Here is a 16,010-nt window from a genome sequence, read left to right on the forward strand (position 1 = left end):
GCCCCAAGTGGTCGCAAGGTCCAAGCCCCGACCCTCCAGACCAGGGCTTCTCAACTTCTGCCCTGTTGGCATCCGGGGCTAGATAATCCTCCACTGTTGGGGCTGCTCTGTGTGTTGTAGGATTTTAGCGGCATCCCTGGTCTCTACCTACAATGTTGGTAGCAAAGCACACCCCACCCAAACTGGAACGATCAAAAATGTCTCCAGACATTCCCACATGTCCCCTGGGCATGGGTGGGGGTGTAGAGGGGGAATAAATAATCCCCATTTGAGCCCCACTGCTCCCGACCAGCACTCTCCTCCCAGCTGCCATCTGGGCCCACAAGTCAAGTCCAGGCCTTGTCTGGAACAGAGGAAGGGAGGGGACGCTCCAGAGGTAGGAGGCCCAGAGGTCTGCAAGTCATAGTTGATGTCAAGGTTCTTTTATGTCAAATGAGAACCATTTTCTTTGAAAGCAAACAGCCCGGGGTCTTTCTCGGGGATTGAATCCATTCAGGAAATGTTGTCCCTCAACTGAAACTGCCATCCGGCCTATAATCGCCATGCTGATGAGAGGGCCCAAGTAGGGAGTAGGCCTGACCCAGCTTCCAGTGCCGGACTTGAGTGCCGGTGAGGGGTCTTTGCGTGTGCTTCCTGTGTGCTTGGCCAACTGCTGGCAGACTCTTGTCGCCTAAACCGTGGCGGCTCTCCGGAGTCTGTCTTTCCTTGGGGGAGGGCATGGCCTTCCTGACCCGGGTCGTCACAGAATGACTGGCCCGGGCCCTGGCAGGGCTCTCAGGCCCCCGGGCCTGGACAGACAGCAAAGTGCATGAAGGGAACACCTTCCCAGCTCTGTGTGGCCAGAGGCCCTTCTCCCCAAGACACCACCCCCCCCCCCACGCCCAGCTGCCAGGAGGTATCTCATCAGCCTGTCTCCCCCCTCAGCTACCGGATCCTCAACGCCAACGCTATCCCTGAAGGGCAGTTTATTGACAGCAAAAACGCTTCTGAGAAGCTGCTGAGCTCCATCGACGTGGACCGTGAGCAGTATAGGTTTGGCCACACCAAGGTGAGAGCGTGTGAAGCGGGGACACTCCCAACCCGTGTAACCCACAGCCCCAGGCTGCTCGTCGGCCGGTCAGGGGAAAGGGCTCTCCACCCGTCCGGTCAGCCTGGAAACCCCTTTGCACAGGAGCCCAAGCAGAGGCAGCCTGGGTCTAGGTGTCGAGAGTTCTGTCTCTGTGTTGGTTTCTAAGTGGCTAGTGGCTTAATTTGGAAGCCAGGGCCTCCTCAGCAATGGAGGAAAGCAATAGAAAGTCCTAGTGTCCTGAGAGAGCAGAGAAAAGCACTTTTTTTAAAAAATGTTTACATATTTTTGAGACACAGGGAGAGAGACTGAGTGCGAGCAGGGGAGGGGCAGAGAGAGAGAGAGGGAGACACGGAATCCGAAGCAGGCTCCAGGCTCCCAGCTGTCAGCACAGAGCCCGACACGGGACTTGAACACATGAACCGTGAGATCAGGACCTGAGCCAAGGTCCCAAGAAAAGGCACTCTTAAATGGGACAAAAGAGTCAAGGAGAGAGGAAAACACAGCAAGGATTCCAGGAACAGTGACAGTTTGGAGGGAATGATTACAACAGATAAAAATGGCTGCCATCTAGTGATCACATGTGGAGCCAGCCCTGTGACCCCACCCCCCCATGCACCTTGCACTCAGTCCTCCCAGTATCCCAAAGGTGATAAGGATAGTTCTGACCTCGTGGGGTTACAGGTTGGGCCAGGGATATAAAGGCTCCCAGAGGGCAAAACATTTGCTCGAGGTCCCAGGGACACTGAGGCACAAAGGCCAGCTTCAAATACCAGCCTGACTCCAGAACTCTCCCTCCTGGAAAGGGCCAAGCCGGGCCTGCTGGCCTCCAAGGGTTCCCTGCTTCCTTGGAACATTGGTGTGGGCCGTGGGTGCATGAGTTCAGGGTGGGACTAGTCTCAGATGGGCAGACAGACAAGAGAATGGGGAGGCAGAACTGTCTGTGGATTTCTCCTAATCGGGGCACAGTTGAGTTCTGAGGTTACTTCTGGACTCATCCTCGCCTCCAATATGTAAGGCTGTCCCAGTCGGTCCTTGTGCATTGGTGGGACCTGGAATGTACTTTGGAACAGGGCACAGGAGGGTCCACTGTGGAGCCCAGATGGCTGCCAGTCCCGAGCCAGGGTGCTGAAGGCCGGGGGCTGGTTTGGACACAAACAGGCTCCTGGGAGGGCCCAGGTTCCACACCTGCTGAGAACAAAGCCAGGCTCATGTCTCCCCTGGTTCAGGTGTTTTTCAAAGCCGGACTTCTTGGACTCCTGGAGGAGATGAGGGATGAGAAGCTGGTGACCCTAATGACACACACGCAGGCCATCTGCCGGGGGTACCTGATGCGGGTGGAGTTCAAGAAGATGATGGAGAGGAGGTGATGTGGACCCTCGTCCCGGCTCACACCGCCCTCCCTACCTAGCAGCTGACTGCTGCTTCCTGGTTTTAGTCTTGGGGCACTAACGTCCTCGTTCATTCACTTAACTGACACCTGCTGAGCGGCCATTCTGTGCTGGGGACCCCGCGTGGTGCTGGGGATGCAGAAAGGAGTCCTTCCCTCCAGGAGCTCAGAGACGGGCCGGAAGCAGACACTTGCATGTTTGACTGTAACGCCCATGACAAGTGCAATGTCAGAGTCACGTTCAGGGCAATGGGGGGGTGGTGAGGAAAGCCCTCCACATGGCTGGGAGTTGGGGCTGGCTGAAGGGGTCAGCAAGAAGAAAGAACTTTCCGAAGCAAGCTTTGCATGGCCTGAGAAAGGAGGGCTTGGAGGCCACCATGGTGGGAGCGAGGAGGGAGGGGTGCTCAACGCGGGCTCCCCTGCACCGAGTTAATGAGGCAAGGCTGGGTCATCGGGCTGGGGAGCCATGGAAGGCACAGATGGCCCGTGTCCTCCCTCAGCTCCCAACCTCAACGAGTGCTGTTTCCTCTGAACCCTCAGAGAGCACTGCAGGGTTCACAGGAGCTGCACGGCTCAGCCGTCCCTGCTTCCCATGTAGCGGGGAAGGGTGAAGGGTCTGGGCCCACGGGGCAGGTGGGGGTGGACACAAGTCCTTGCTGTGGTTCAGTAACCCCAGTCCTACTGGGTGAATAGGGAGTCCATCTTCTGCATCCAGTACAACATCCGAGCCTTCATGAACGTCAAGCACTGGCCCTGGATGAACCTGTTCTTCAAGATCAAGCCCCTCCTCAAGAGCGCGGAGGCTGAGAAGGAGATGGCCACCATGAAGGAGGACTTCGAGAGGGCCAAGGAAGAGCTGGCCAGATCCGAGGCTCGCCGGAAGGAGCTGGAGGAGAAGATGGTGACCCTGCTGCAGGAAAAAAATGACCTCCAGCTACAGGTCCAGTCTGTAAGTACCTTCCTGAGGAGGCTAGAAAAGGAGGAACAAAAGGGAGGCCGCAGCAGGTGCATCGATTCAAGGGGCAGTGGTGCCACCTAGTGGCACTACAGAGTATTGCAGCCAGTTGGAGGCAGAGATGAGGGCTTGGTTTAGCCCAAGCACAGGTGCTTACTGGGGGCAAGTCTACAAAGTGAATTTCTGCTCGCCCTCATTTGTCTCTGTCTTCCAGAAGGGAATGTGTCTGTCATCATAATTAAAAACTGTCCGGAATGCACCGGAAAATCATGTAACTAAAATAAAAGTAAATCACTAAAATAATTCAAAGGAGAAAGTAATTTTATATATATGGTTTTGATAATAGGATTCTACTAAAAAAAAGCTTTGAAGATATGCATTTTTTAAGTTTATTTATTTTGAGAGAGAGAGAGTGTGTGTGTGTGCGCACACAAGCGGGAGAAGGGCAGAGAGAAAGGGAGAGAGAATCCCAAGCAGGCTCCGCACTGTCAGCACAGAGCCCAACGTGGGGTTAAATCTCACGAACGGTGAGATCATGACCTGAGCTGAAATTGGACGCTCAACCGACTGAACCACCCAGCCGCCCTGATAAGCATTTTTATTATTTAAAAAAATTTTTTTTCTAATGTTTTTTTTTGAGAAAGAGAGAGGCAGAGCCTGAGCGGGGGAGGGGCAGAGGGAGAGAGGGAGACACAGAACCCGAAGCGGGCTCTGGGCTCCGAGCTGTCAGCACAGAGCAGGACGCAGGGCTCAAACTCACGAACAGTGAGATCATGACCTGAATCGAAGTCAACGCTTAACGGACTGAGCCACCCACGTGCCTCAAAGCATTTTTAAAATCAAGGAAATAGGGGAAACGAAACCATACCTAGTATGTGGTACAATAATTGTATCAATACACAAGTTAAGATGCTTATCATTTGCCCTTTTGAATGAACTCCTAAATGCGTGGCACTTGCAAAGCATTTTCTCCTCCGTTGTTCACTTTCCAGTCAGTACAGGTGGTTATTAAGAGCATTTTCCCAAGCCGAGTGGGCAAGAGGACTAGTTTTGGAACCAGAGAGCTAGATTTATATCCCTGGCCTTCCACTTGATGGCTGTGTTGCCTCGGGCAAATTTCTTAGCCTCTTTGTACCTCGGTTTCCTCATCTGTAAAATGGCCACAGTAATAGCACCCATGTCCTAGGGTTATGGGAAGGATCAGATGAGTCCCTGCATGCAAAATGCCTAGCACATAGTACATGTTCAGTTAACACACACACTTATTCTTATCCATAACCTTGGGATGTGTGTCCAGTTTTTACAACACTTATATAAAAAGAAGTAGCCCAATTAAGTTTAAGAATATAATTAGCTAATCTTGGTCTGTCCAAGAGACTCATTACAGAGCCTTCTGGGATACATTTGTATGTTACCACTTCATTCCTGTCTGTTTTGAATTTTCTGCCCTGTGGCTCCAGGAGGCAGGGCTAACTAGGCATCGACAGGACTTTTCCATTGAAAGTGAAAAGGTAGTAATGTTTCAAAAATGCCACTTAGCTGGTGGTAACATCGAGTAGATGAGTCGTTTTTCACCCCATAGTAGATGGAAGCATGAAATGGCCAGTGCCCAAATCTGACAAATTTGCAGAAGCTTTATGAACTTTATGCACTCCTTTGTTTGCAATTATTTTAGGTGTTTTCTAGTAAGTGGATGTCCCTGGTGGTTTTTTTAAAAAGGTGTATACAAGGGCGCCTGAGTGGCTCAGTTGGTTTAAGCATATGACTTTGGCTCAGGTCATGATCTCACGGCCTGCGAGTTTGAGCCCCGCGTCGGGCTCTCTGCCGACAGCTCAGAGCCTGGAGCCTGCTTTACATTCTGTATCTCCCTCTCTCTCTGCCCCTCCCCTGCTCACGCTCTGTCTCTCTCTCTCTCTCTCAAAAATAAATAAAGATTTTTAAAAAGGTGTATACGAATGGTATATAAGTGGTGTGTGTGCATCTGTGCCAATGAGTGTGTGTGCACGTGTGCGTGTGTGCACATGAATGTGTGCATGTGTGTTTGCGTTTAGACATGTGAGTGTGTGTGTGTGCACACGAGTGTGTGTGCAGGTGCATGTTTGTGTGTGTGACCTATTCCTTGGCTTAGGTCTAGATAGTGGGCTTTTGGAGGGCAGAGCCCTTCCCTTGTAAGGTTTGCCGAGAGTCTGACCAAAACACAATGATCTGGCTCTTTCAGGAAACAGAAAATCTGATGGACGCCGAGGAGCGGTGTGAGGGACTCATCAAAAGCAAGATTCAACTGGAAGCCAAAGTCAAGGAGCTGAGCGAGAGGCTGGAGGAGGAAGAAGAGATGAATTCGGAGCTGGTGGCCAAGAAGAGAAACCTGGAAGATAAATGCTCATCCCTCAAGAGAGACATCGACGATCTGGAGCTGACCCTGACAAAAGTGGAAAAGGAGAAACATGCCACTGAGAACAAGGTGGGCAACCCCAGGGGTCCCCAGAGTGTCTGGAGCTCCCTCTCTGTGAGGAGGAGACATTGCCTGAGGTCAGGGGTAGGAACGGACGGACAGTTAGTGAGGTCCCACCCAGTCCTCTCCTCTGCCTCGTTCTGGAGCCCGGAGACTCTGCTCAACCCTCCTCCTGCCTGGATGGCTGCACCCCAAACTTCCAGCCCCAACCCATCCTGCACAAAGGAAGTGATCCTGGAGAAGGATGGCGTCTTATTCATCATCACTTATATTTGTCCCAGGAAGAGCAAACCCAAGTGCCTCCAGGGGCCAGGCAGACGATGAGGCAGGCAGGTGGGGACAGGGGCAGAAAGCTGGATCACACCAAGCGCTCACAGGGACGTGGGGGCACAGGGACTCTTGTGTGTTACTGGCAGAGTGTAGACTGATGCAGCTTTCAGGAAAGCATCTGGAAATACTTGGTCACATTAAGAATCCACATATCCTTTGAGCCAATGATTCTGCTCTTGAGTGTCTAGACCAGGGAATTCTCCCACCAGCCCAAAAGGGGACACATTCAGTAGCATCGCTTGTGGTGGGGGAGAGCCAGAGGCAGTATCAGGGTCCACACTGGGGAGCGGACATTTGAGGAGTAGAAGATGCCCATCAGGGAGTTCTACAAAGCCAGCAGGAACACCAGGCTTGTACACACAGGGCACCAAGATGGATACGAAAGACCTAACACTGAAAATAGGAAAATGAAAGGTACAATACGATACCATTCACGTGAACTAAAAATCACATGTACGCACAAGAATACACATTTTACAGAAACAAGTGAAAAATGCAACACCTGATTCACATCGTAATGGTTGCCAATGAGATAGAGCAAGGGATAGGGTTGACCTGGTGTGAGACGACCCAGAGTCAGTGTTGGTTAGACAACCAGGAGTAGGGGAAAGGGACAATCAGGAGGGGTGGAGATTGTGGCAAACAGAAGGGCATTTGCCCTGTCCAAGATGGCAGCCATGACTTGGCTCTAGCCAACTGCCTCCCGGTGGGAATGGGAATCCATTGTCGCCAAAGCCTCTGATTTTCCATGAGAAGCCAGGAGTCCAGATCTTATGTGAAACTGCTTTTCCTTTTTCCACCCTGGTAACTTAACTCAAAAGTTGTAAACTGTTACATGGACTAAAGAAAACATGTCTTCTGCCAGATTCAGCCCACAAGTCAGGTGCTTAACAACCTCTGATCTGGAAGGGTGTCGTACGTGGAACAAAGTTTAATTTAAATGCCTTGCAACTTCAGGGGTGCCTGGGTGGCTCAGTCGGTTAAGCATCTGACATCAGCTCAGGTCATGATCTCACAGTTCGTGGGTTCGAGCCCTGCATCGGGCTCTGTGCTGATGTCTCAGAGCCCGGAGCCCGCTTCAGATTCTGTGTCTCCCTCTCTCTCTGCCCCTCCCCCATTCATGCTCTGTCTCTGCCTCAAAAATAAACAAACATTAAAAAAATAAAATAATAAATAAATAAATAAATAAATAAATGCCTTGCAACTTCACATTTGGTGCCCCGCCTTCTGCTTCTTGACAGCACAAGACTCCCATTCTGGATGCTCTTGCATGGCACTTCATCTCTTTCCTTATGCTTCCTACCTTATTCTAACCCCCAAATTCTCATTGATATATTATGATAAATATAGATTGATCGGTTGTCCTTCAGAGGCACCCTATCTGCATCTATCAATATGCTGCCCTGTGAGATCCCTAACCCTCTCTGAAGGAATGATCCTAACAGGAGGATTTGAGGCTCTCTGTGCAGGCCAGTCAGGAAGATTAAGAATTCATAGACTGCCAGTTTCAGGATGATACACCCAACGACACACTAAGCACCTGCCAGGGAGGTAAAGAGGCAGTGGCAAAAAAAAAAAAAAAAAAAAAAAAAAAAAAAAAAAAAAAAAAAAAAAAGAATGAAAAAGAGAAAGTAAAGAAAATGAACAATCTAGGTTCTGCTGGAAGCCCCTGACTTCATTGTTTGCACGATTCGATTGTGTTGATACTCTTCCAGGTAAAGAATCTTTCCGAGGAAATGACAGCACTAGAGGAAAACATTTCCAAATTGACCAAAGAGAAGAAGTCTCTGCAGGAGGCCCATCAGCAAACACTGGATGATCTCCAGGTTGAGGAGGATAAAGTCAACGGTCTAATCAAAATAAATGTCAAGCTGGAACAACAAACGGATGATGTAAGGAGATTTTACCACTGCGTTCTAAGAGCTATTGCTTGCAGAAGCACGGGCAAGAGCGGGGGGTGGGGGTGGGGTGGGGTCCAGCTTCTGATTCTGAGTCAGAATCCCTGCCTGAGTCTGGACCTCAGCCCCCTCCACAGGAGCCTGGAATGTCGAGTGAGACCCTTAAACTCTTCAGCCTCCGTTTCCACCTCTTGAAATGGGGATACACCCAGATCCACCTCGGAGGGTTTCCGTGGAAAAAGCTCAGGAGGTGGAGAGTGTTCAGTAACCATGACAATGACCATTGTTCCCCATCGTGTTAACATTTTTTGTTCTCGGTGCAAGAGCCGGGTCTGAGGTTTTTCAGGTTTCACTCACGGTTGTGGATTGAACTTGTCTGGATGGCATCAGTTTTTCTGTTCCTCACACGCCCTCGTGCACCCACACACGGGCACACTCACAGATTTGCACTCATCACCCCCCCACCGCCATGCATGTGAGCGAGGGAGGAGTGACAGTGTTCAATCTAGGTCCTCAGAAGCCGTGGGCGGCCACACTGGCTCAAGGGGCGAGCTCACGTTCTCCCCGGGGTCTCAACCTTTGCACCCACGTCTCCCCAGCTTGAGGGCTCCTTGGAGCAGGAGAAGAAGCTCCGGGCGGACCTGGAGAGAATGAAGAGGAAGCTGGAAGGAGACCTAAAAATGTCCCAGGAATCCATCATGGATCTAGAAAATGATAAGCAGCAGGTAGAGGAGAAATTGAAAAAGTAGGTATTTCGTTCATGTTTGACCTCTGTGTTTGAGCCTGAAAGCCAGTCGACCCCCTTTAAAAGGCTTGTATTTCGTGTTATTAAAATATATATATATATATGTATATATATACACATATATATATACATATATATTTATTTGCAGGAAGGAGTTTGACATCAGTCAGTTACAAACCAAAATTGAGGAGGAACAAGCACACAGTTTGCAATTACAAAAGAAGATCAAAGAACTACAGGTGGAAACATCAAAACCCTCCCGACCCTGAAAACCCTTTGCAAGGGGCCCTCCTGCCCTTCTCCCTTTGTTTCTTTGTTTCTTTGTTTCTTTCCCCACCCTGAAAACCCTTTGCAAGGGTCCCTCCTGCCCTTCTCCCTTTGTTTCTTTGTTTCTTTAGCTGCTGGTTTTCCTCCTGTCCTCAGAGCCACAATGTCCTGTCCTTCCCTTTATGTCTCTGAAATTAACACCTTAATTTTCTCAGTAGCACATAGGCAATCTCCTTGAGAATATTACAGTGTTGCCTAAATGGGATTGGTAAGGGTGCTTTGATCACCACCAGCGAGCTGGGTGCTCTCCACATCTTCTCAGAAGTCACTCCTGGGGCACCTGGGTGGCTCAGGCGGTTGAGTGTCTGACTCTCGATTTCAGCTCGGGTCAGGATGTCATGGCTTCGTGAGTTTGAGCCCCGCATTGGGCTCTGCACTGACAACATGGAGTCTGTTTGGGATTCTCTCTTTCCCTCTCTCCCTGTCCCTCCCCCACATGTTGTCTCTGCCTCCCTCAAAATAAATAAATGAGCTTTAAAAAAAAAAAAAGTCACTCCCACTCTCAATGGGATGTGTATCCTCCAGGATCTTTTGCTATGGATTTATGTACATTGATCTAGGCATTGTGAGTTCAAACCCCACGTTGGGCAGAGATTACATAAAAATAAAATATTTTTTTAAGAAAAGACCCAAAGAAACTAATAGGATATATTAATGCATACATATGTATATGCACATATACATTAAAATATAAAGGAACAAGAACATTAAACTATATATATTTACATATATATTTATGCATGTAAATATATTCATTAAATATATGGATATTTTATATCTCTTAGTTTAACTATGATACCACAGAGGCTTTGGTTCTGCAACTTGCTCCTTTCTTTCTTTTTTTTTTTATTTTTTAAATCTTTATTTATTTTTGAGAAAGAGAGAAAGAGAGAGTGAGAGCAGGGAAGGGACAGAGAGAGAGGCACACACACACACAGAATCCAAAGCAGGCTCCAGGCTCTGAGCCGTCAGCACAGAGCCCTATGCGGGACTCGAACCCACGAACCGTGAGATCATGACCTGAGCTGAAGTCGGATGCTTAACCAACTGAGCCACCCAGGCGCCCCACAACTTGCTCCTGCAGACCTGTCCGTGATAGACATGGGTCCAATCTAACCCTTCACGAACTCCTGGAACACGGCCCCACCATGGTGGATTTGACAAGTCCCATATTTTTTTTTAATTTCTTTTAATGTTTTATTTATTTTTGAGACAGAGAGAGACAGAGCATGAGCAGGGGAGGGACAGAGAGAGAGGGAGACACAGAATCCGAAGCGGGCTCCAGGCTCTGAGCTGGCAGCACAGAGCCCGACAAGTCCCATATTGATGGACATTTAGACTGTTTCCAAGTTTGTTCCTCACTAATTTAATGTTCTAGCATATCCTTTTCTTTGTGATGCCTACCCTCAGTCCCTCACCACCCTGCCCCTTCCAAAGAGGGCTACTCCCCCTCCCCAATATGCCTGATGCAGTGACTCTTTCAGGCCCGCACAGAAGAGCTGGAGGAGGAAATCGAGGCAGAGAGGGCCTCCCGGGCCAAAGCAGAGAAGCAGCGCTCAGACCTCTCCCGGGAACTGGAGGAGATCAGCGAGCGGCTGGAAGAAGCCGGCGGGGCCACTTCCGCCCAGATCGAGATGAACAAGAAGCGGGAGGCCGAGTTCCAGAAGATGCGCAGGGACCTGGAGGAGGCCACCCTGCAGCACGAAGCCACGGCGGCCACCCTGAGGAAGAAGCACGCGGACAGCGTGGCCGAGCTGGGGGAGCAGATAGACAACCTACAGAGGGTCAAGCAGAAGCTGGAGAAGGAGAAGAGCGAGTTGAAGATGGAGATCGACGACCTGGCCAGTAACATGGAGACCGTCTCCAAGGCCAAGGTACCTGACTCCCTGCTCATAGCAAGTGTGAGGCAGTCACATCCACCTGCCCAGGGGGCAGATGTAATTTGATGCCCGCGAATTCACTTCCCCTTCTAAACCGATTCTCCCCCAATTCTTCCTGCTCCCAACACCCGAAATCCATTCCGGTCATTCAAGCTTGACCCAATGATCTCCTTGCCATGCAAGGTCTCATCATCCTTCCCAGAGTCTCAGAAAGCTTTCAGAACCTTCCAACCCATCTGGCATTTTCTACAGCTAAATCTATTGATGGGTTGTACCAAAGGGCCTTGCTGGGCATGGTTTTCTACATGCCACTTCCTCCCTAGCCACCGTGTTAATCCTGGGTGGCATTACCAATGTGAAATTATGCGTGAGAACAGGGGCAGATCCAAGTTTTGTGCCGCTCGAAGTAAAACTCAGGAGGGGAGGGGCTCTTTAAGAAAATGTACTCAAAATTAGGGGCACCCGGGCGGCTCAGTCACTTGAGCGTCCGACTTCAGCTCAGGTCATGATCTCGCAGTTTTTGAGTTCGAGCCCCGCGTCGGGCTCTGTGCTGACAGCTCAGAACCTGGAGCCTGCTTCGGATTCTGTGTCTCCCTCTCTCGCTGCCCCTCCCCCTCTCACACTCTGTCTCTTGCTCAAAAATAAATTAAAAAAAATTAAAAACAAAAAATAAAATGTACCCAACATTATAAATACAAAGTTAAGCACAAAAGTAAATATTCATTTAGAGTGAGAAAAACAAATCAGGTCCCCGTCTTCGGACACCTCTTCAGGCCATTTGCCAGAAATGCCTCCCTAGAAATATATTCTGCTTGCATGCAGCTTCCTTCCCCACCTGGAACCTTTTATAGCCACCTGCATGACCTAGGGCCCCTGGAAATGAGGGTTGTGAAGCTCAAACCTCACCAGATTCATGGTAAAGCCGCTCCTGTGTGACTTCAAGGCAAACCTTCCTCACGGAGTGACTATGTGCTTCTAGATTCGCGGTGCCTCTTGCTGTCCTTGTTTAGGATCTGGATACACAGCCGGGCTTCGTCTTGATTGCTTCCTCACTGCCTGACTGCCACTCCTTTTTCTCTCTTGCTTGCCTCCCCGGTTTTCTGCCCTTCTTGGCTTTGTCCTCCCTCTCAGGAGTTATGTATTCTCTGTCTCCATCTCTGTCCCTCTCCCCCGTAACACACGGGCCAGGTCTCAGGGTTGCCTGGGTTAGAAGTGAGGATGGCAGCACCCATGCGCAGCACCGCCTTGTCACCTCCCTTTCTCTGTCATGCTTCCCGCTCTCCGTTCTCAATTTTAAAATCCAGTGGAGGAAGTCTTTTATATTGCTTTATTTTTTTTAAGTTGTTGTGTCCTTTGATTTTGTTTCTCCTTGTGAGTCTGCTGTCTCTTTTTCAACTACCCCAGATAAAATTATTTTATGTTCATATGTCATTTTCTCAAAGATATCCTAAGCACTTTGAGAACTTCCTTAGAATCTAATATCTCTGCCTCTTCTTTTTTTTAAATGTTTGTTTTTGAGAGAGAAAGAGAGAGCACAAGCAGGGGAGGAGCAGAGAGACAGAGGGAGACACAGAATCCAAAGCAGGCTCCTGGCTCTGAGCTATCAGCACAGAGCCAGAATCAGGGCTTGAACTCATGAACCATGAGATCATGACCTGAGTGGAAGTTGGACACTCAACTGACTGAGCCACCCAGGTGCCCCTACCCCTCACTCTTCTGCTGCCATCTTATACTTCACAGTCTAAGGAAAAATATACACTCAATACATTTATCTTGTGTTACATGAGGTGGGAGGAAGAAGTCGATAATATATGCAAAGTTTTGAAACAAATTTCACAAAAATACAGGCCAACTAGAGGCTACAGGAGTGACTCCCTTCCTGCTATCTCTACCATACAGAACCTTTTGTATAATCGAGTGGAATGTTCAACACTGTCACCTGAATATACTGCTTGCAAACAAATCAGAAGGTAGTATTATTCCAATGGCAATCGAATTACTTACATTGCAAGAAGATTCTGGGGTTCCTTTGAATACCATCTCCTCAAAGGTGTCTTTTACAAACCAATCAATACTTAGCTACCAAAACCCTGTTGCTCCAACTTATTGGGGGTGAAGCAGTATTCACAGACAAAAAAAATAAAGCAAATCTGAAGCGACTGTAATTTTTTAAACTGACATTCAGGGCGCCTCGGTAGCTCAGTCGGTTAGGCATCTGACTGTTGATCTCAGCTCAGGTCATGATCTCGGGGTTCATGAGTTCGAGCCCCATGTTGGGCTCTGTGCTGACAGCCCAGAGCCTGGAACCCGCTTCGGATTCTGTGTCTCCTTCTCTCGCTGCCCCTCCCCTGCTCACGCTCTGTCTTGCTTTCTCTCCCAAAAATAAACATGACCAAATTTGTTTTATTTTACCTGACAAGAAGCCTAAGCCACCATACTTCCCAGTTCAGTCCTGGACACTGGAAACCCATTTTTCCCATTCGTGTTGACTTCTTTCTTAAAAGAGTAACATGGAGAGAATGTGCCGGACCGTGGAAGACCAGTTTAATGAGATCAAGGCCAAGGATGACCAACAGACACAGCTGATCCATGATCTGAACATGCAGAAGGCAAGACTGCAGACCCAAAATGGTAAGGATGGGCAGGGCCCTGGGGTGCAGCCAGGCCACGGGAGAGGACGGTGTGCAACACTCATGCATCTGTTCGGTAGAGGAGCTGAGCCATCAAGTGGAAGAGAAGGAGTCTCTGATTTCACAGCTAACCAAAGGCAAGCAGGCCCTCACCCAGCAGCTGGAGGAGCTTAAGAGGCAACTGGAAGAAGAAACTAAGGTAAGAATGCCTCTTTCTGGCACAGTCACAACCTGAGAAGCCACAAAAAGTGGTTGGAGGCAGTGTGACCCCAGGAGGTAGAAAGCTTCTCCTCTGCTGCATAGGAACCTACAGGAACCTGTTCTCTGAGATTACAGGACTTTGACCTTGGATCTCCTTCCTCAGAGCCAGGGTGCCCCATCCTCTGGGATCCTCTGCTCCCCACGAGGTGGTCTGATAAACATGCCTCTCCAGCCAGGGCATCCCTGGCCCCATTCACTGCACCAGCTTGAATTTCTCTACCTCTCTCTGTGTATCCTTTCCCCCTGCTCAGCCATTTATCCTGACCACCCGAAACGCCCTCCTCTTTCTTCCACATCACTCACGTATCACCTGCTACAACACCTGCTCTTAAGCTCTCCTCCTCCAAAAACACCGCATGGCTTTAGGGACACATTTGGGACACGTACATAAATATGCACATCATCATCATGTTCTTGACTTCGATATCAAGATATTTATGTCCATCATGCCCATTCCCTCCCCCGCACTGATCTATAAATGCCTAGGCAAGAATAATTTTTTCCCTCGTGGTAAACAGTGCGTAGAACAGTGCACACAGCAGGTGCCTAATAAATGCTGCCGATGTGTGTTCAAGCGTTAGAATGGGAGTCCAGGAGTCCACAAAGCTGCATTCTGTGATTTTTGAGGTTGCCATGCACCGGCTAAGATCTACAAGGCAATCTTTCAGAATTCTCCAGGGCTCTGCATACCCTTAAAAAAAGAACGAGCACTTTTTGTCTGCCATCTTCCTATCATATGCTAAGGGTCTTCAGTGGGCTGGGGTGGGGGTTGTGGCAGGAAGCAGAGTACGAACAAGCAGCGAGAAGACCCACTATAGGAACGAGGCTGTCCTCAGGCCAGGATACAGTAGCAGCTAAGCTCAGGGAAAGCTTTCCCTAACATTGCATCAAACAAGGAGAAAATTATTCCTTTCTCGTTCTGTTTCAATTCTTCTGATTACATAAGGAAAAGATCTCAAGTTGGACACCATCTCTCTAGCAGGTGCTTATTTTCGTTATACAGAGAGGAGGCCTCAGCCACAGTACCTAGCTAGAAGGTGATAGATAACTCGGCTTTATGGCTTTATCTCCGTGGCGTTTATTCTAACGGTTCCCTCCTGTTTATGGCAAATGCTAACACTTTGCGATTTAATGCAGTGTAAAGGTTTACTTTTGAAATGCACGTATTTAAATATAATAAGGGAGTCAGCTTTAAAAAAATTTTAAATGAGGGGCGCCTGGGTGGCTCAGTCGGTTGAGCGTCTGACTTCGGCTCAGGTCATGATCTTGTGGCCCGTGAGTTCGAGCCCCGCGTGGGGCTGATGGCTCAGAGCCCGGAGCCTGCTTCTGATTTTGTGTCTCCCTCTCTCTCTGACCCTCCCCTGTTCCTGCTCTGTCTCTCTCTGTCTCAAAAATAAATAAACTTAAAAAATTAAAAAAAAAAAAATTTTAAATGAGACGGGATGTATGGAGGTGTGGCAAAGCTTTGTGAAGGCAGCTTGGGAATGGTTCACGTTGGGAAATGCTGGTTTAAAGTGGAAATACCTTAGCTTGGAAGATGGCCAGATAGACATCTTTGCAGTCTCACCATCATACTGCCGTAGGCCAAGAACGCGCTGGCCCACGCCCTGCAGTCCTCCCGCCACGACTGTGACCTGCTGCGGGAACAGTATGAGGAGGAGCAGGAGGGCAAGGCCGAGCTGCAGAGGGCGCTGTCCAAGGCCAACAGCGAGGTGGCCCAGTGGAGGACCAAATACGAGACGGACGCCATCCAGCGCACAGAGGAGCTGGAGGAGGCCAAGTACGGGGTCCCGGGCTACGGCGGGAGAGGTGACCCCAAGACACAAGTGAAGAGACAGAGAATTCTTCCTACTTTGAGAGACTCTCTCTTCCTTCCTCTCCAGGCCCTTGAGTTTTCTTAAGCTTTCAGATGGGGCATCCCTGTCCCTCCCCTGGGACTGTCCACTCCACCTTGTTGCTTTGGTGGCTTCTCGCTGGCCTGCTTTGCCACCCAGCACTTAGCAATTCTTCAGGCGATACCTAGACCCTGTCCACTCATGACCTTCCAGGTCTTGGTCTTACCAAGTTCCAGTCCTG

At 49.4% G+C, this 16,010-nt stretch overlaps 1 protein-coding gene across 1 annotated transcript in view; it reads left to right on the forward strand.

Annotated features, from left to right (window-relative positions):
- Positions 1–16,010, forward strand: part of LOC125926987 (myosin-13) — a 69,174-nt gene that overhangs the window by 44,653 nt on the left and 8,511 nt on the right. Inside the window, exons 21-31 of the mRNA XM_049636941.1 lie at positions 925–1,048; positions 2,296–2,432; positions 3,150–3,405; positions 5,630–5,872; positions 7,909–8,085; positions 8,691–8,836; positions 8,985–9,075; positions 10,648–11,037; positions 13,548–13,674; positions 13,754–13,872; positions 15,518–15,714. Of these exons, the coding sequence (XP_049492898.1) occupies positions 925–1,048; positions 2,296–2,432; positions 3,150–3,405; positions 5,630–5,872; positions 7,909–8,085; positions 8,691–8,836; positions 8,985–9,075; positions 10,648–11,037; positions 13,548–13,674; positions 13,754–13,872; positions 15,518–15,714 (2,007 nt within the window). The remainder of the gene's footprint in view (positions 1–924; positions 1,049–2,295; positions 2,433–3,149; positions 3,406–5,629; positions 5,873–7,908; positions 8,086–8,690; positions 8,837–8,984; positions 9,076–10,647; positions 11,038–13,547; positions 13,675–13,753; positions 13,873–15,517; positions 15,715–16,010) is intronic.

This window comes from Panthera uncia, chromosome E1 (assembly GCF_023721935.1).
Source record: "Panthera uncia isolate 11264 chromosome E1, Puncia_PCG_1.0, whole genome shotgun sequence".
Taxonomy (NCBI): Eukaryota; Metazoa; Chordata; class Mammalia; order Carnivora; family Felidae; genus Panthera; species Panthera uncia.